A 20,751-nucleotide genomic window follows, 5' to 3' on the forward strand; every position below is an offset into this window, starting at 1 on the left:
GAGGTCACATAACCAACTCAGAAATAAGAGAAAGTTCAATACATTTTGTATCTCAGATAAGAGTAGAATTTAAATGATGAAATAAAGCAAAGAATTTATTGTTATAGAAACTCTAGATACTTGGAATGCAAAAATAATGGGATGAATATGAGATTATTTTAATGCACATGTCTTATATATATGTTCATTTTTATTGTGTATTTACAGGTAGTCTAATATTACCTGTACACATATTACAGGAAGATCATGCCAGGAAACAATCAGACTGCCTTCTCCCAGTTCCTCCTCCTGGGCCTACCCATCCCCACAAAGCACCAGCACCTGTTTTATGCCCTGTTCCTGATCATGTACCTCACCACCATCCTGGGGAACCTCATCATCATCATCCTCATTTTTTTGGACTCCCATCTCCACACACCCATGTACTTTTTTCTCAGCAACTTGTCCTTCAATGACCTCTGCTTTTCCTCTGTCACAATGCCCAAGTTGCTCCAGAACATGCAGAGCCAAGTACCATCCATCCCTTATGCAGGTTGCCTTGCACAACTGTACTTCTTCTTGTTTTTTGGTGATCTTGAGAGCCTCCTCCTTGTGGTCATGGCCTATGACCGCTATGTAGCCATCTGCTTCCCCCTTCATTACACAACCATCATGAGCTCCAAGCTCTGTGTGAGTCTGATGATGCTGTCCTGGGTTCTGACAACATTGTATGCTATGTTGCACACTTTTCTCTTGAATAGGTTGTCTTTCTGTGAAAACAATGTGATCCCCCATTTCTTCTGTGATCTGTCTGCTCTCCTGAAGCTGGCCTGCTCTGATACTCACATTAATGAGTTGGTGATATTGATCATAGGAGGGCTTGTGGTTATAGTCCCATTTCTACTCATCATAGTGTCTTATGCCTGCATCATCTCCTCCATCGTCAAGGTGTCTTTAACTCGAGGCATCCACAAGGTCTTCTCCACTTGTGGTTCTCACCTGTCTGTGGTCTCATTGTTCTATGGTACAATTATTGGCCTCTACATGTGTCCATCTGCTAATAACTCCACTCTGAAGGACACTGTCATGGCCATAATGTACACAGTCATGACTCCCATGCTGAACCCCTTCATCTATAGCCTGAGGAACAGAGACATAAAGGGAGCCCTAAAACAAGTGTTTCAAAAGAAAATTTTCTTCTAAATATGATAGTTGCATTTCAGGTTTTTTTATGATCAAGTAGTATAAAAACGCTTAGCTCCCAAGAGTGAATGCAACTGCTGCAGTTCCTCCTGCTTCTGGTGCCATGGCTGCTATTGCTGGTGCTTTGCTTCTGATGTTAAGTTGCTGCTGGTGGTGGTGCTGCTGCTGTTTCTCCTTGCTGCTTGTTGTTTGATGGTTTCTTTTTTCTGACAGAACAGGTCCTATGGTGAATATCCCAGGCATATTCTCTGGGAATTTGTCCCAGAGAACTCAGTGCCCCCTATCACCAGCAAATAGTCTAACAAAACCAATACACCATTTTCCCTCTAGCCTTCATTCTCTCCAACTTAGTGTTGTTAGGTTAGACATGAGAAGGAGACGTGTATATATAAGAATTTATAAATAGCTAAAATTCTGTCCAAAAAAATCTGTTATGCTATATATTTCTAAATTACATCTCTATCTCATACATCATTAAAATGTGACCAGAGATTTTATCATTATGTCCAGAACATTTTTGGATGTAACATCATGTTTTAAATATGCTTTATGGCCTCCACTCCTTCTTCTGAACCTGCATGCTGGAGGCTTCGCGCAGAAATCTTTGACCCAGCTAGATGCGCAGGTTCAGGTGAAGGGGAGAGAACTCAGGCAAGAAGGTGAAACTGGTTCTACCATTCTCCAAAGCTGAAGCTGTTCCACTGCCATTTATACAACTTTTACAGGACATCTGGATGGGCAAAGCCAGCAGGAGACTGACTAGCAAGCGAGGGGTACAGGGGAGCTCTTGCAGGAATTTTGGGAGAACAGGTCTCTTTAACAAGCAGCAGTATTACAGATCTTATGACAGAAGCTCTCAGATGATGAAGTGATTCTTGCATACTTTATTCCTTCTAGATATAATTCTTGTATACAACTTTGGGATGGGTCAGGGTATGACAGCAGGTTTTTCCTATTGGTTTGGCCTGAGAGCTTGGGAATAACTCATCTACATATTTGAGGGCATCATCCTGCTTGTATGTGACTGATCTGTGTATGAGCCTATTTGACCTGTGGTCACATCCTCACATGTGGAAGAGGGGCTTGGAGCATTGCAGTTTGTGACTGATCTGTCTCAAACCTCTCTTCAGGGAGTTGTGGGGGGAGGCTGTAGCTGGGTGAGAGGGGCCAGGTCTCCTGGGAGATAAAAAAGCACCTATCATCCCTTATGGTCCCTGGGGCTTTGACCTATATTAACAAGGAATCAGAATACAATTCACAGCCTTTCATCCCACACTTCCCCACTTTAATGTTTCTTTGTAATGGATATTTTCTTTATTTGTATTTCAAATATTATTCCCTTTTTAAGTTTCCCCTCCAGAATCTCCCAAAATAATGTCCCCTGACACTGCCTTAGTGAGGGTGCTCTCCCACTAACCCAGAAATTCCCTACTGTCACCCCACCCTGGCATTCCCCTACACTGGGGCATTGAGCCTTCACAGGACCAAGACCTCTCCTCACCATGAGGCCCAATTAGACCATCCCCTGCCATCCTCTTGTACATATGCAGCTGGAGCCATGGGCTTATTCATGTGTACTCTTTAATTGGTAGTTTACATCCTGAGAGCTCTGATGTTTCTGGTTGTTTGATTATTATTGTTCTTACTATGTTCTTTCTATAACTCCTCCATTGAGGACTCCATTCTCAGTCCAATAGTGGGACAGTATTGTAGGTTTATGTTAAGGTGATACATAAATGAACAGTAGAGAAGTAGGTGGGAAAAGATTTAGGAAAGTGTAAGAGGATGGACAGAGAAAGGAAATGGAAGCTGACATGTATGTTCCTCTCAGTGCATCTCTAGCTTAATGAGGTTGTAATAATTATTTGTAAGGGTTTCTACGTGTCTAATTTATGTAATATTGATAGGCAGTTTATATCTTTATCCACTGGTTGTAAGCTTTTGGTGTTGAGAGTTTGTTGATTAAGAATTTAACATATAAACTTGTTTGCTTAGTTAATCATTATGGAGTCATGTCTCTACCAGGCCATGAAGGAAAGTGATTAAAAACAACATGGCAGGCTGCTCATATCCACCCAGAAAAGAAGCAAGGGGTAATGGAGTGAACTATGCTTGAGTTCTTAGAGGTGGCATAAAGACACCAAGTTAGAGATCTCCACAATGCAAGATGGCCCCACTGGAGCCAGCACTAGCATGTGATAAGAGGTTTCCTCCATTTAATATTTACCACAACATACTACAATATACTTCTGTATTTGTTAGGCCCTGTAAGAGCCTCTCAAGAAACAGCTATATCAGGCTCCTGTCAGCATGCAACTCTTGACATCCCCAATATTGTCTGAGTTTGGTGACTATATAAGGGATGGGTCCCTAGGTGGAGCAGTCTCTGGATGACCTTTCCTTCAGACTCTGTGCCATTCTTTGGCCCTAAATTTCCTCCCAGGAGTATTTTTCTACCTTATAAAAATAATGGAGCACCCACACTTTGGTCTTCCTTCTTCTAGAACCTCATGTGGTCTGTGAATTATATCTTGGGTATTCCAATCTTTTGGACTAATATCCATTTATCAGTGAGTGCATACCATGTGTGCTATTTTGAGATTGAGTTACCTCATTCAGGATGATATTTTCTAGTTCCATTGATTTGCCTAAAATTTTCATGAAGTAATTGTTTTTAATAGCTGAGAAGTATTTCTTTGGCTAAATGTTCCACAATTTCTGTATCCATTAAAAAACATCTGGGTTCTTTCTAACTTCTGGCTACTAAGAAGACTGCATTGTATATAGTGGAGCATATGTCCTTGTTATATGTTTGAGGATCTTTTGGGTATATGCTCAGAAGTGGTATAGATGGGTCCTAAGATTGTACTATGACCATTTTTTTGAAAAACCACTGTACTGATTTTCAGAATGGTTGTACCAGCTTGCAATTCTACCAACAATTCTTCTTTTTCCACAATCTTGCCAGCATCTGCTGTCACATAAGGTTTTGACCTTAGAAATTCTGACTGGTGGAATCTCATGGATTTTTGATTTGCAATTTCTTGATGAGTAAGGATGTTAAACATTTTTTAGGTGTCACATATTATTTCTTGTTTGAGAATTCTTTGTTTAGCTCTGCATCCCATTTTAATAGTTATTTGATTCTCTGAACTCTAACATTTGAGTTTTTCTGTGTATTAGATATTAGCTCTCTATCACATGTACCAATTGTAAAAATCTTTTCCATTCTGTTGGTTGCAGTTTTATGCTATTGACAGTGCCCTTGGTCTTACAAAAGCTTTGCAATGTTATAAGGTACCATTTGTCAATTTTGGATCTTGGAGCATTAGCCATTGGTGTTCAATTAAAATATTCTTCTGTACCCAAGTAATTGAAGCTGTACCGCACTTCATATTCTAATAGCTTCAGTGTGTCTGGTTTTAGGTTAAGGTCCTTTATCCACTTGGATCAAGCTTTGTATAAAAAGATAAGAATGGATCAATTTGCATTCTACTAAATGCTGACCAGCAGTTGAAATAACGCCAGTTTTTGAAAATATATCTTTTTTAAACTGGAAAGTTTTAACTCCTTTGTCAAATATGGCAATCTTACCAAAAGTGATCTACAGATTCAATGCAATCCCCACTAAAATTCCAACTCAATTCTTCATAGAGTTGTAAAGAGCAATTTGCAATTTCATTTGGAATAATATAAAACCCAGGACTTCAAAAACTACTTTAACAATAAAAGGATTTCTGGGGGAATCACCACCCCTGGCCTCAAGCTGTATTACAGACCAATCATGATAAAAACTGCATGGTATTAGTACAGATACAGGTAGGTAGATCAATGGAATAGAATTGAAGACCTGGAAATGAGTCCACACGCCTATGGTCACTTAATCTTGGCAAAGGATATAAAAACATCCAATAAGGGGGAAAACCAGCATTTTCAACAAATGGTGCTAGTTCAACTGTCAGTCAGCATGTTGAAGAATGCAAATTGAGCCCTCTTTATCACCTTGTACAAGTCATAAGTCCAAGTAGATCAAGTAACTTCACATAAAATCCTTTAGTCTGAAGATAATAGAAGAGAAAGTGAGGAATAACCTTAAACACATAAGCACAAGGAAAATTCTCTTGAACAGAACACCAATGGTTTATGCTATAAGATTAAGAATTGACAAATTAGACCTAATAAAATTGCAAAGCTTCTGTAAAGGAAAGGACATAGTCAATAGTGCACATTGGCAACCAACAGATTGGGAAAAGATCTTTACCAATCCTACATCTGACAGAGTGCTAGTATCCAATATATACAAATTACTCAATAAGTTAGACTTTAGAGAATCAAAAAACATTTAAAATGAGGGAGAAAGCTAAAGAAAGAATTCTCAACAGAAAAATCTGGAATGGCTCATAAGCACCCAAAAAAATTTCAACACCCTTAGTCATCAGAGAAGGGCAAATCAGAACAACCCTGAGATTCCAACTCACACCAGTCAAAATGGCTAAGATCAAAAACTCAGGTGACAGCAGTTGCTAGAGAGAATGTGGAGAAAGAGAAAAACTCTTCCATGTTGGTGGGATTGCAAGCTGGTACAACCATTCTGGAAATCAGTCTGGTGGTTCCTCAGAAAATTGGACATAGTACCACCTAAGGAGTCAGCTAAACCACTCCTGGGCATATGTCCAAAAGCTGCTCCAACATATAACAAGGACACATGCTCTTCCATGTTCATAGCAGCCTTAATTATAATAGCCAGAAGCTGGAAGGAACCCAGATGCCCTTCAACAGAGGAATGGATACACTGATAAGAGGATATTAGCCCAAACAGGCATTACCCAAGATACAATTTACTGACCACATTAAGCTCAAGAAGAAGGAAGGCCAAATTGTAGATGCTTCAGTCCTCCTTAGAAGGAGAACAAAAATATTCACAGGAGAATATATGGAGGCAATGTTTCAAGCAGAGACTGAAGCAATGGTCATCCAGAAACTGTCCACCTGCATATTCAGCCCATATATAGCCACAAAACCCAGATAATATTACTGATGCCTAGAATTACATGCTGACAGCATCCTGATATAGCTGTCTCTTGAGTGGCTCTGCCAGAGCATGACAAATACAGAGGCAGATGCTCACAGTCAACTACTGAACTGAGATCAAGGTCCCAAATGGAGGTGTAGAGAAAGGTTTGAAGGAGTTAAAGGGGTTCGTATGCCTATAAGAACAGCAATACCAAAAAAAAAATGAGAGCTCCAAGGGACTAAATCACTCTCCAAACACTATACATGGAAAGACCCATGGCTCTAGCTCCATATGTAGATGATAATATTTGTTTTGCTCTTCAGTGGGAAAAGAAGCTTTTTGTCCTGCCAAGGCTCAATACCCCAGTGTAGGTTAGTGTCAAGAAAGGTAGGCTGAAGGAGGTTGGTGGGTAGGGGAACACCCTCAAAGAAGCAGGGTGTGAGGGATAGGATGGGGGTTATAGAGAAAAAACCTGGAAAAGGGATAACATTTGAAATGTAAATAGAATATATCCAATAAAAAATGGGGAAAATCTGAAATTGGAACTTTGTAAGTCTGTATTTTGGTCCTTTATTTATATGCTCTCAAAAAAGAGCTGGACACAAGGGGTTTATTCCAGAAAGGTTATCAGATCTATTTCAGGTTCTGAAGACCACAGTCCTCACAAATAACTAGCTGCAATAACACCTTCCTCATCAGACTCATAAGACATGGGAAAGAGATGGGGTGTTCAATAAAAATTCTAAAGTTAATGAGTAAAAACACAAGTTAAAAAAATAAGGACACCATAAATTTTCAGGTAAATGAATGGAACTACGAAATATTATCCTGAGTGAGGTAACCCAGATCTAAAATGGCATGCTTGGTGTCTACTGAATGATAAGTGGATATTAGCCAAAAAGTTTATAATACCCATGAAACAACTCACAAACCATAGAAAGCTTAACAAGAAGGAAGGCCCAAGTATTGATATCCTGATTGATAAGTACACACCTGAGTCTTTATTCTTGGGCGGGATATGGGATGAAGGTTTTTCCTTGATCACAAATTTGTTCCAAATCTATTTCTCTTCTTAATGTAATTATGAAAGCTCGTGGTATTACTTATTATGCAGCCTTTACTTAATATTCTATGTGGAAGGGATGTTCTATTCTTGATTCTAACTTTATTATACTGGGGTTGGGGTGGAATAACTAACACCATCTCCTTAAACATTCTTCCTAAAATTATTTGAATCAAATCAGAAATTCTATAATGTCATTAATTCATCTAAACAACATTAATTCTTGAAAGTTCATCTTCATGTTGATCTGCAGGTAATTAACCCAATAGGTAGACTCATGTCCAGGAATCATTGGATTATTTAATAGTAGCAAGAAAGGCATATTAGCATCAAAAATAAAGTCTGAGTCAAAATCTCTGGTAATGTGTCTCTTCAAAATAGGTCCATCATGGCCTTATTAAATGGTGAGCCCTGTCCAGAAAATTCACATGTTTGCTCTGGCCATTCCTAGATACAATCTGTCTCATATAATGTATATAAAATAAGTTATATATAAGTATATACATATATTTACATATAAATTATATCCGTATCACATATGAATATTCTTATATATTGCATATACCTTATGTGTACATTGCATATATATATATGCACACAGTTATAGAACCTCAAAAATTTAAAGATTCTGAGTTTTGTGAAAATTTAATGTTTTCTAAAATTATCCACTTTTATGAATTTCAAACTTTTTAGATGTATACCATCCATCTTCACCATATGTTTCTCAGTACATTTTCTCCAAATCTTTTGTCCTTCTTCCCTGTACACCTCTCTTATAGACTAAGGCTATTATCCTTATTATTAATTAATAATTATTATTAACATTATTTTATAGTCCAAAGTACAATTAGAGTTACCCATATACAAAAGGCTGTGGGGTTATCAAGTAGTATATGTGAAACATGAAATGTCCATCCCTCTCCAGAGAAAAACCGACTCTCTCTCCAAGAAGCTGTCAACCTCCAAGAACTCCTCCACTGGGAGTGCAGCATTAGGATCCCCTCCTAATTCCATGCTAGGTTATTTTAGAATGTAAAGAACAATTACATCACTTCTTCTCTCCTGTTCCTCTCACATACTCCTTCTATATCTGTCACCTCTTCCAAATCCACAGCTTCCTCTTTTTTAATCTTTGTTGTTACACTTACACATAAGCAAACCCAGATATAAATACAACTCACTGAGCTCACTTAGCATTCCCTGAATGTATGTGCATCTAGGACTGAACACTTTGTATGGCATAGCTTATCTCAGGGCTCAATACTGAATAATGAGAATGATTTCTCTCTCTTCAATTATCAGTTACCAATTGCTCTTCATCTAGGAGTAGGCTGTAAACTCAGTTGCAATTGATCAAACTGGACATTTTAACTGACTTGGTCTTGAACAAGTTTTGTTCAAGTGAACACTGCCTCAATAAGTTTCTGTTTGCAACAGCTTTATCAGCATCAGAATCCAGCTTCTCACAGTCCTTGTCCCTATCCTCTGATAGTCCAATTTATGTACCACTTTCTCCATAATGCTCCCTGAGCTGTGGTGGAGGGATGATACAGACAAGATCCTATCTATGGATATATATCATAGTCACTTATTTTCAACCATTGAACATTTCTATCTCTCTGTATTAACCAGTGGTAAAAACATAATTGTACAGAAGTTCATGACTCTTGGATGAAATTTCACTATGAAATATCTGCTCTTTACATTTGCCTTGTATGTAAATTAACCTACACAGTTGCACACACCAACAATTCATTCATTTTTGTTGTTAAATAAATTTTCACTGTATGAGTATAATATGTTTTACTTCTCTGATCATCCTTTGGTTGATCATTCTATTTGTGACTATTATAAATTGTATTTGCATAAATAATTAAAAACCAAACCAATTATTTGAATCCTACAAATTGTTGTAGCTATGTGTCCTGGTGAATAATTTCTCATTCATATGGTAATTTTATACTCGATATTCCACAGGCCCATTTGGGAGTTCCATCCCACAAAGTGTCTCACTCTTTACCTCAGGCTGACCTCTCAGTTTACCCTGTGCAGCAAGCAAGGCTAACTTCATATGGTTTCATTGTGCAGTGAAGCTGATTTTACAGGGTTATACTGTGCAGCTGGGATGGCCCCACATTATGATGATGACTCTGCCTGGGCTGCATGTGTGCTGGGATCAAGGTGTATTATCATACCTCACTTGATTTTTAATATTTTTGTTCAATTTTCCTGTTAAATTCTTTTGTTCCTTACCTCTTCTTCTCTAAACCACTTTCATTCCCTCATAGTCCATCTTCAACATTACATATGGTATTCATCACATCCCATTGTGTTAATACAATTTTATGTTTTTATGTGTAAGTTAACCTTTTGATAATCTTTAAATATACAGATGTTCAAGGCTATATTTTTGCACTGTGCTATTTGTATTGCTCAGTGGAGCAATTGTTTCCATTATATAGCTATTATACATAATGTTATTACTATTGAATATAGGATTTATTGATGTCATTTACACTTTGTTTTTTCACACATGAGCAGGAAACAGATAATTTACATTTTTCTGTCATGTCCCTGATAATTCTATTTTACTGTGACAATGAGATTTCCTAGTATAGATATGAGAACAGCAGGTACAATCTTAACCATGTAAAAGCTACAATACTAAATATTATAAAACAATATTTAATAAAAAGGTAAAAGTCAAAATCTATGAGCTATTATCCAGTTTTGTAATCGTGTGTGTATGTGCGCACGCACACGTGTGTGGGTGTGTAAGCACAGAGGAGTAGATTGATCGGTAGGAAATGATATCATAATTCAAGAAACAGGATAAAGGACAAAAAGATGACTGTGGAAACAGAAGAGCTCAAGTTGTGTCTATTTCTATTGATGATTATACACAGATGAGTATGTTCCCCAGGCAGAGAGAAGCCTTTAGTGGCAGGACTGGCTTCACATAAAGATGTAGTGGCAGATGTTAGTGGTCACTAATGTATAAACAACTGGATTTGTTGGTCATCAACTACCAAGGACAACTGAGGAAATGAATGCACCAAGGTTATTCTATGACATAGTCTCAAAAAATTTTAATAGAAAACTCTTCTTTCTACAGTAATGAGACAAAAAAACTGGAATCACTCTATTGTCTCACACACATTCACACATTGCTCCTTCATGTGAGATGAGAAGCAGTTTAGCCTCGGAAGCTTCAGTCTATGAAACAGAAATCTCTCTAACTCTCTGAGATTGTCACAAGGGTAAAGAATAAGCTATACACTGGAAATGAAGGGTTTACAAAGTAAACTATGGATACACATGAGACATTACCAACTTCTATCTTTCTTGCTTTCTTCTTTCCCTCATCTTAGAAAAATAAATTGAATGGGCCCTAGTTACAAATCAGTTCCTTCCAAATTAAGACAAAATTAAATGAAAATTGTACAAAATGATTCTAACAAATTTCTTCATGGTCAAGACGACTCAGAAAATATAACATGGGGAGAAAGAATATGGAGAGCTAAGAGAAAAGTATAATGTCAAAATCAGTATGAGAAAACCTGTAGGAAAGACTAGGAAGAAGCTGGCTAGTGAAGATATTTCATTAAAATCCAGTGTCATAAATCCATTAATTAAATGATTTCAATTGATATGTCTATGAACACAGAAATTATAGTACCACGATACAACTTTGCAGTAACATATGGTAACACAGATCATATTACACAGTACTCATCCACTGCACAGTTCCAGGATTTTTTATGCAAGGTAAGGAGGACATTGTAGACAGATATCAAAAACAATCTTTCCTACTCCAACTACTGCAACAAACCTCTTCTTTTTCATGTATTGAACCATTATGCAACATTAACTTCCTTGTATGTTCTATGATGAAAGTCAATATCTGATATAAAATGTTAATATCAATACAATTATTACATAAAATTAGATAAGAATCCAATGTACTACCATTACAGAGAAATTTTCTTACTGCAGATAACTCTTCTTAGGGCCCTCTTTATGTCTCTGTTCCTCAGGCTGTAGATGAAGGGGTTCAGCATGGAGGTCACCACTGTGTACATCATGGCCATGACAGTCTCCTTCACAGTAGAATTATTTCCTGATGGACATAAGTAGACACCAATAATTGTCCCATAAAACAAGGTCACCACAGACAGATGGGAACCACAGGTGGAAAAGACCTTGTGGATGCCCTGGGTAGATGGAAACTTGAAAATGGAGAAGAAAATCCTTACATAGGACGTAACAATAAGTAGGAATGGAATAATACTGGTGAGCCCGCCCATGATAAATACCATCAACTCATTAACATAAGTGTCTGAACAGGACAACTTCAGAAGAGAAGAAATTTCACAGAAAAAATGAAGAATCACATTCTTATCACAAAAAGACAGTCTAGCCATGAGCAGGGTATGCAGCAGGGCATGGGATATTGTCAGCATCCACAGCAGTAGCACTAGTGAAGCACAGAACTTGGTGCTCATGATGCTGGTGTAATGCAAAGGAAAGCAGATGGCCACATAACGGTCATAGGCCATAACCACAAGAAGGAAGTTCTCCATGTCCCCAAAAACCATAAAGAAGTACAGCTGTGTCAGGCAGCCTGCATAGGAGATGGATGTGTCCTGACTCCACACGTTATGGAGCAATTTGGGCATTGTGACAGAGGAAAAGCAGAGGTCAGAGAAGGACAAGTTGCTGAGAAACAAGTACATGGGTGTGTGGAGATGGGAGTCCAGTCGAACAAGGAGAATGATTAGCAGGTTTCCCAGGACAGTGGTGAGGTACATGGCCAGAAACAGGGAATAGAACAGGAGATGATACTCTGATGGGATGGACAGACCCAGGAGGAGAAATTCCAAAATCAAAGTTCGGTTGTTTCCTGTCATGCCTCCAATGACTTTAAGAAAAAGAAAGTTACATTTCCTATTTTAACCTAAAGTCTTTATACTATGATTAGCTGCAGAGATTCAATTATGTATTTATTAAATGTATTCACAAGTACAAAGAACAATGCTCTTTTTAATAATACTAATGACTAATAATTTATGCTTTATCTGAATCTGCTATATCCATATTTATATGATATTCATATCCATATTCATATGATTCTGCTGATAACGATGTAGGAAAATAAATACAATGAACATTTTATGCAGTTTCAGTTAATATTAATCCCTCCCTAAGTTTCATGTTCAGTTATCGATTACTATCAAGAGAGGTTTTTTTTTCTACTTGTCTAAGTCTTAAAATCAATTTTGGTCAAATTAGAGTTAAAAGTATTTCTATGGAGATATTTTAATATTTATTAATATTTAAATTATTTATGAATATTACATCAGAGTGAAGTAACTCTGACCTTTCATAATGTGACAAGCTTCATGTGAGCAGGTAATAGAAAACAAAACAAAACAAAAAAAAAACCTAAGTATAATATAAATTGTGCACATCTCAGAGTTACTTATGGTCTGTGAATGAGTGGGACCCTTGTTTCATGTAGGCTTACATGAAGAGATTACAAAGCAAAGATCACTTATGATGGTTGCTGTGTGGACTGAATGGACTTTACTTCTTCAATTGTAAAACTCACAATTTTTCCCTGAATAACAGAGAATACTGTCTATGGAAATAATTCTAGCACTTATCATATAATCAGCTCAACTGGAATTCTCTGCACACACTGACTCGGGTTTTCATGCTAATAATTTTATAAATGGACACTCAGATAATGTGTCCTACTCTTGTCCATGGGTTGCAGTAATGAGCACACACACACAACTTGAGGTTGTAGATGTTTGACCTCTTTTTATGAAATATCTCTTTGATATTTACTAATCTATCTAAACTAGAGACTTACTACAAGAAGACATAAGCACTCCAGCATTGCCCAAACTCTAAAGGGTTATTAGGTTGACTTTTTTTTAAATGCTTGGTAAGTAAATGTAATAAAGCTTATCATTAACAGAATTATTATTAATGTAACTGTGGAACAAGTTAATTCTAAAATATTTCAAAGTATTGCAAAGTATAAAAGTGGCAAAGAATAATGTCATACCTGAAATCTGTCAGTGATGCTCTCATAAAACTGGAAGTGCAAGATCTGTGGTCTGGAAGACAGTAAGGTTCCTCCTTATACTTTATCTAGGTTGACTGGAGGTATACTATGGTTCCTGCTCTAGACCCTGCCACTTTAAATCATTGTAAGAACAGGAAAGAACATCCATTGAAGTCAGCATCTTCTTAAATGTCCTCTTCTAGCCATCTATGGACCCAAGGGTCTCTAAATCCCTGAGGGACCCTGGTTTTGTGCAATTAGCCAGTATCTACATAGGACCAATTTTCAAAACCCTGAGGTAGGGGCAGATGAAAGTCACTGATCGCTCCTTAATGTACTTAGTGGAAAGGTATAAATAAAGTAAAAATCAAATGCATAATTAGCCTTTTGACTCTTTATTAAATGGACAGGATTCATTTGTAATCTAGCCTAGGTTTTAGTGAACTAAGGCCAAGATATTAAAACACCATTGAAGTATTGTAAATGCTGTTTTGAGCTAGGTTATCAATTTATGAGAAAAAAAAAGTTGTTCAGGGCATTTTTTCATTATGCTCTAAAAATTTTTGGCATGTATAGCAGGCCTCTTCTTTTATTTCTTGGCCTTGTGAATTACACAGACTTTCTTCATTTTAAGCATAACTAATGGATTACTTATTACTCCTTATAAATCACCATTTTGGTGTTTCTTTTTTAACTCTTTTGATACTTGCTTTCAATTTCAACTGGCTTACTCTCTCTCTCTCTCTCTCTCTCTCTCTCTCTCTCTCTCTCTCTCTCTCTCTCTCTCTCTCTCTCTCTCTCTGTGAGAGAGAGAGAGAGAGTGTGTGTGTGTGTGTGTATGTGAGTGTGTGTTTATTTTTGCTGCTTCTTTAACTTTAAGGCAATTGTCTTTCTCAAGGTTCCTAATACAATTAAATTTAGATTTTGTTTCTTTTCCAGTGTTTGTATTCTCTGGCAATGATGTCCCCCCAAATTCTAGTTTTGCTGTTTTCCCAAAAAATTTGATAGTTGTTTTTTTCTATTTATCAAATTAAATAAATTTTTAAGTCTTGGAAATTACACATATTTATCATGGCAAAACAAAGAACAAAAAAGTAACTAAACTATATATTTGGTTATGTGATTTTGGCAGTTTGAATAGGTATAACCTCCACCCTGCTGATTCCTGTGTTGGAATGTGTTTATTATACAGAGTGGCACTAATAGGAGGTGTGGTACTGTTAGAAGTAATATGTCATTGTGGAGACAGGATTTGAGGTCTCATATATATGTTGAAGCTATGTTATGCTCAGTGTAGAATTGACTCCTCATGGCTGCCTGCAGAAAACAGTCTCTGCATTGACATCCTGCCTTCAGACTAATATATACAACTCATGGCCCCTCTACCACAAAATATGGCTTCATAATGCAATACATCTCACCATGATAATCATGGCCTAAATCATCCCTACTCTCTAGTGTGTTTTGTATAGGAGACACTCTGCTGGTTACCAAATGAGAGAGATAAATCCAAACCCAGCCAAAAAACTTTTGACCAATAATCCATTCTCCCTGGAATATTGTTAGGGCATAAGTAACACAGAATTTATAAGAGTAACCAACTTCATTTGGTGTAAAGTCCACTGAAAGATGAAACACGTATCAAAACATAGCTTGGGAACCAAGAACCAGACTCTTGAAATCTCTCATTCCTAGGGTTTAATGGTTATTCATGGTTGTTATCTTGACTATATATGGAATGAACAACAATCCAGAATTGGAGGTCACACACACCTGTGATCCTGATCTTCAGGCTGAAAGTCACAAGTTTCTGACCCGAATCTTGTCATGGACATCTTGAGAAATAGTGTCCATAAAAGTCTTAGGCCTAGTCAAGGCAGTAGATGCCTGTTATTTCAAGAGACTGAGGCAAGCATATCTCTGACTGCAAGGTCACCCACCCACCCACCAATTCCCACATCCCTGCTCTGGCATTCCCCTACACTAGGGCATCAAGCCTTCACAGGACCAAGCGCCTCTCCTCCCACTGATGCCAACAATGCCCTCATATGCTCTATTTGAAGCTAGAAGCCATGGGTCATTCCATGTGTACTCTTTGGTAGGTGATTTAGTCCCTCTGTGTTGCAGTAAATATTAGGGAAAAAAAGCAACCTTCACTTTAGGCAGCATCGTTAGAGCCATATGGCATCAGCAGGGTAAATTCATCTTGGCCCGTTCCAGTGGCACCACATCACCCAACCCCCAGCTACTCTCTGGTCCCGGTGATAGCCACCTTCTAGGTTCTCTGCTGCTGAGCTATGCTCACATTCCCAGCAAGCACCAAGTGTGGTCACTATCAAAACCCACACCAGCACAACCAAATCAAAACTCCATAAACTTGGAGTTTAACAATCAGATTTATATCAGTAATTTATCTCCACAAAATGTCCACACAATAACTTCTGATCCAATTGATAAAATATAATCTGCCCACCAAGATAAGACAAACTGTCCTATGATAATCTATTCCTTATAAGATATTCATAGCAACATGTGGCTAATTAAAGTCAAATGGAGAGTGATACTATTTATCCTCCTCCATCTTGCATACTTTCCTTTTCTTGGATTCTCTCCCCCTTCCAAAACTCTGTTCCTACTTTACTTTGTCACTGTCTAATCACAGACCTTGTCTTAAGCCTGCCATCATAACACCTGGGAGCTCTTGGGAGTCTGATGGGTAAATATTGTCCTTCCTGTGAGAATGAAAACCCCTTGAACACCGTCAGTACTTTCTCTAATTCCTCTATAGAGGATCACATATTCAGTCCAATGTTTGGCTGTGAGTGTCTGCCTCTATTTGTAAGGCTCTGGCAAAGACTCCCAGGAGACAGCAGTTTCAGGCTTCTGTGAGCACTTCTTGACATTCACAAAAGTGTCTGATTTTAGAACTGGATATGGATTAATCCCCAGATGAGGCAGTCTCTGGATGGCCTTTCCTTTAGACTCTGCTCCATGCTTTGATTCTGTATTTCCTCCTGTGAGTATTTTGTTCCCCCTTCCAAGAAGGACTAATGCATCTATATGTTGTTCTTCCCTCTTCTTGAGTTCCATGTGGTCTGTGAATTGTATTCTCTGCCTTTGGGCTAATATCCACTTAAAAGTGAGTGAATACCATATTTGTTCTTCTATAACTGGGTTTCATCACTCAGGAAGATACTTTCTGTTTCCATCCATTAGCCTAAGAATTTCAGAAAGTCATTGTTTTTAACAGATGAGTAGTACTCCATTGTTTAAATGTACAACATTTTCTCTATCCATTCCTCTGTTAAGGACATCAGGGCTCTTTCCAGCTTCTGGCTATTATAAATAAGGTGGACATGAATATAGTAGAGCATGTGTCTTTGTTATATGTTGGAGCATCTTTTGGGTGCATGCCCAGGAGTGGTATAGCTGGGTCCTAAGGTAGTACTATATTCAATTTTATAAGGAACTGCCAGACTGATTTCCAGAGTGGTTGTACCCACTTGCAATACCACCAACAATAAAGCAGTGGTCCTCTTTCTCCATATCCTTAGGAGTGACAGCACTCCTGACAGACCAGCTCTCTCCTGGCAGGATTTGGATATGAAGATCAGTCGCACAGGGTTAACTCCAGGATACATATGTAGACTGGAAGAATTCTGTCCCCAGTTACTCCACAGTTCCAGTGCCCTGAAGTTTTCTGGCGCATTTCTCTTTGGCCAGTTACTGGGGCAAAAGTATAGGTCTCACCTGTGAAGTTAGAAGTAACAGCACTCCCGAGAAACCAGCTCTCATGAAGAAGTTATTTTTTCTTATTTATTGATATATATAGAGAGAGAAAATTAGCTCATGTACAGATGATACTTGTTAATAGCATGTGTAACTGTCCTAGAACCTGTTTACAGCAATTTAGTTTGTATGGAGAGTTGGTAATCTGGGAATCTTTCCAACAGCTTGTTGTTCTCATAGTATGCTGCCACAAAATCTCTAGGATTCTAGGTTGAATTATCATACTTTTAATATATTTTATATCATGCAGAGTATTGTGCTTAAATTTCAAATTACACTTTTAACAGTGCATAAAGTAGGTTCTAGGCATGAACAATTCCTATTAACCCCCAATAGAGTCAATAACTACACATCCACCTGAGTTTCACCTTCCCCTAAATGGAACCAGATATCATCAGGGCTGGATCACTCACTGTTGCAGGACTCTTAATTGTTCCAGAATGGTTCTAGCTAATTAGCATGTCTTTAGTGAGTTATTCCAGGGTCTGGACCCTGGAGAGCAAGTTCCCTCAGGCCCAGGGCTGAGTATTGTAAAAGACATGAGCAGTGATAATACACAGATTATGAACATAGAGGCATTACTTCATAAATCTGCAATTAATACAGAAATAGTGTCTTAGGCTGGGGTCTTAGAGTCGATTGAATACATCCTAGGTAAGTTGGAAAGGATGATCTAGTTTTCCCAGATTATGATATTCCCAGTTTTAGATATGATATTTCTGTATTCAATACCTATCTGACTTTTAACTTTTTCTACCTTTTATAAGCATGCTAACTACTGTTAGCAGATACATTTTGATGATAATAGTCATTTATATCACTCCCCATTATGTTCTAGCCAAATATGATCACTTCAATGTAACAACAGCTCTCTGATCCCCACAGGTTTTATGCAGTAGTTGTTAATTATTTTTAATTTTAAACTAATCCAAAGAAATTTCAAAAAAATAATGGATTGATGTCACTTCATTAAATTCTACTGAAGAAACTAATAACCTGAAAATTTCATAACAAAAATGGAACTTCAATTTTTATAAGAAAACTAATATCTGTCAATTAAAAATTAGTTAAGTCCATTTAAAATAGCAATGTCCTTTCTATGAATGTGAATTAAAAGTGTAATATATTAGTAGAAGGGCAACATGAACATTTTTTAAAATAGTCTGGTAAGTTTTTACTCACATTAAATTTTCAAGGCACCATCTTATATATTTCTAAGGTTAACTATAGCCAGGAAACATGGATTCTGATGGCTCTGGGACACATGAAACTGTTTTCTTCACGCAGCATTTGCACATCAACTATCTCATCTGTGATGCCTAGTCACACTCAACACCAGAAATCTCATTTTCTCAGTTATATGGAAAGCAAACTTCTGACCAACTATGTCTGAGTTTTCAACACACATATTCCTTCCCTTAATGACTGTAGATAACTGTGAAATATAAAATTTGTTAATGAAGATGAATGAACTATTTTAAGAGGGAGATATAAGCAGTCTGTCTTCCTTCAGAGATTTATGTTTCTTTTGTCAGATTTAACATTTTTTGAGTTTTATTGAAGTCAGAATATGTCAGAAATCAAAAACAGCCATACTATTTCTACATGTAAGTGTACATAAAATTAGAATTAAGTATAAGAGGGAGAAAGTATAAATTAATGTCAATTTTTAATAAGTCAGATCTCTGGAATATGAACTGGCTAATCTGAAATCTGCATGTGTACTAATACCCAGAACACACCTGAAACTATGGACTTCAAACTAAAGGTACTCAGCAGCCAGAGTCTTCTTTCCTTGGGAAATTGCAGATTTTTAATCAATCCCTTCAGTTGTATGTATAAAAACATCACATTACGCCAGATAATTTGACTTTCTCAAACTGAACTGGGGTAATTGTTATCCCAATTGTTTAATGTGTACAATACTAAGAGAAGGACAAGACAGTGATAACATAAAATTAATGAGAGCTTGGGTCATGCATATTGGTAAAGGAGCCCACACAAGACAAACATGGAAATATTTTCACACATACTAAAATTTCCACCGTAGTTTTTCTTAGAATACTGATACCAATGACATCACATGTTTGAAGTATGAAAATACGCAGAGTATCATTTTATTTGGTAACATGAATAAGTCTCAAAGATAGAGGTCTATGATATGGTCCATGTGTCCAAATTATAACAAAAAACCAACACTAGGAGTAAAGGATTAACACTAGAAATTCTTGTCGTGGAAGAATTAATAGTGCTAGATGTTTTAATTTCATAGAACAATGGTCTCTTTGGGAAAATGTGACTGCGTTTTTCTGGTGAAAAATGCAGCTAATAATATTGATGATATACTGGGTAAATGCAATCAACAAGCAGGATGTCCCAGCTGCAGGGTGAAGGCAGACAATGCCTTTTCAGAATGGATTTTACAATCTGCAGGAGTCAGTTATAAGAAGCTGGGTGCTGTAAGGTGAGTACAAGATGCAATGTGGAAATGCTAAAAGTTCTCACCTACTCTAGACAGACTTGAAAAATTAATCTTAGAAAGCCAGTATTTTACCTGAAGTAGAAATGGTAATACAGGAAAATGAGAGCAGATAGAAGAAATTGTCAGGCATATAGAACGTCGGGTGTGAAAGGAAGAGCCCAGCAAAATATACCCCAAAGTCCAGCATAGCTAGAGAATATAATACAGAGTATTTGTATGACAGAATGTGAGAGTGACTGTAGGGAAATGTAGGCACATCAGTGTCAAGTGTGCCCCTGAAAGAAATTTAGATTTTATCATCCAAGCACTGAGAATCCAATAAACAATTCATTAGCAAGTAAGTATGATTGGCTTTTCACTTTACCTGTAAAGAGCAAAGAAAGCTTTTTGAGGAAAGTATGGAGGTTCAGAATCACAGAGGTGAATTGAGACAGGGACCCAATAGTTCAGATGTGCTAGTATTTTGTCTGTTAGTAATAGTTAGGATAAAGAAAATATGAAGTTCGGGATCTATAGCTTTTATTAATTCAGTATAAACAGTGAAAGAAATGAATGAATTAAATACAACTCTGAGAATTCAGCTTTGGTCACATATGCCTTTGAGTGATATATAAGAGTGAGGGGGATGAGAAATAAGAGGAAGAGACTGAATATGCAAGTTTTGATTGGCACCAGCTGTGTTTACAAGTCCTGCAGCGCATTCTAGGGAAAATTCACTCATCATTAGAAATCACAGTTCTGAGGATAAGATAGAAAGAGATTCAACATGAGTCTTAAGTTGTTCTCTAAGCCACTAAACTACATAAGGTTCTCACTGGTGAAGATTTACAATCATAAAATATGACCATCTTCACTAAGGCCTAAGAATCAATGAGATGCAAGAAACTGACAAAGGTGAATCAAATCATAATCAGTGGGGCCACATAACCGAGAAGTAACAGAAAAGGCAATATATTTTGTATCTCAGATAAAAGTAGAATTTAAAGGATGGGATTTTGAAACACAATACAGAGATACACATTGAATACTGGGATAATGTGATGAATATGAGATTATTGTAAAGCACTTGTCTTACATATATGTTCATTTTTATTGTATATTTACAGGTAGCCTACTATTACCTTCACAGATATTACAGGAAGATC

General features: G+C 37.3%; 2 protein-coding genes across 2 annotated transcripts; one reads left to right on the plus strand and one right to left on the minus strand.

The window, feature by feature from the left end:
* Window positions 1–246: 246 nt before the first annotated feature.
* On the plus strand, window positions 247–1,182 carry LOC308425171 (olfactory receptor 1468-like; the record flags this gene model as incomplete). The annotated part of the gene is made up of 1 exon (XM_080922406.1): window positions 247–1,182. The coding sequence occupies one exon, from the start codon at window positions 247–249 to the stop codon at window positions 1,180–1,182; it is 936 nt and encodes a 311-aa protein (XP_080778532.1).
* Window positions 1,183–11,230: 10,048 nt separating this feature from the next.
* LOC308426166 (olfactory receptor 1500-like) lies at window positions 11,231–12,169 on the minus strand (the record flags this gene model as incomplete). The annotated part of the gene is made up of 1 exon (XM_080923925.1): window positions 11,231–12,169. One exon carries the CDS (start codon window positions 12,167–12,169, stop codon window positions 11,231–11,233), a length of 939 nt encoding a protein of 312 aa, XP_080780051.1.
* Between the last annotated feature and the right edge of the window lie 8,582 nt (window positions 12,170–20,751).

The sequence above is a fragment of the Micromys minutus genome (genome assembly GCF_963924665.1).
Source record: "Micromys minutus genome assembly, chromosome: 10".
In the NCBI taxonomy this organism is placed as follows: Eukaryota; Metazoa; Chordata; class Mammalia; order Rodentia; family Muridae; genus Micromys; species Micromys minutus.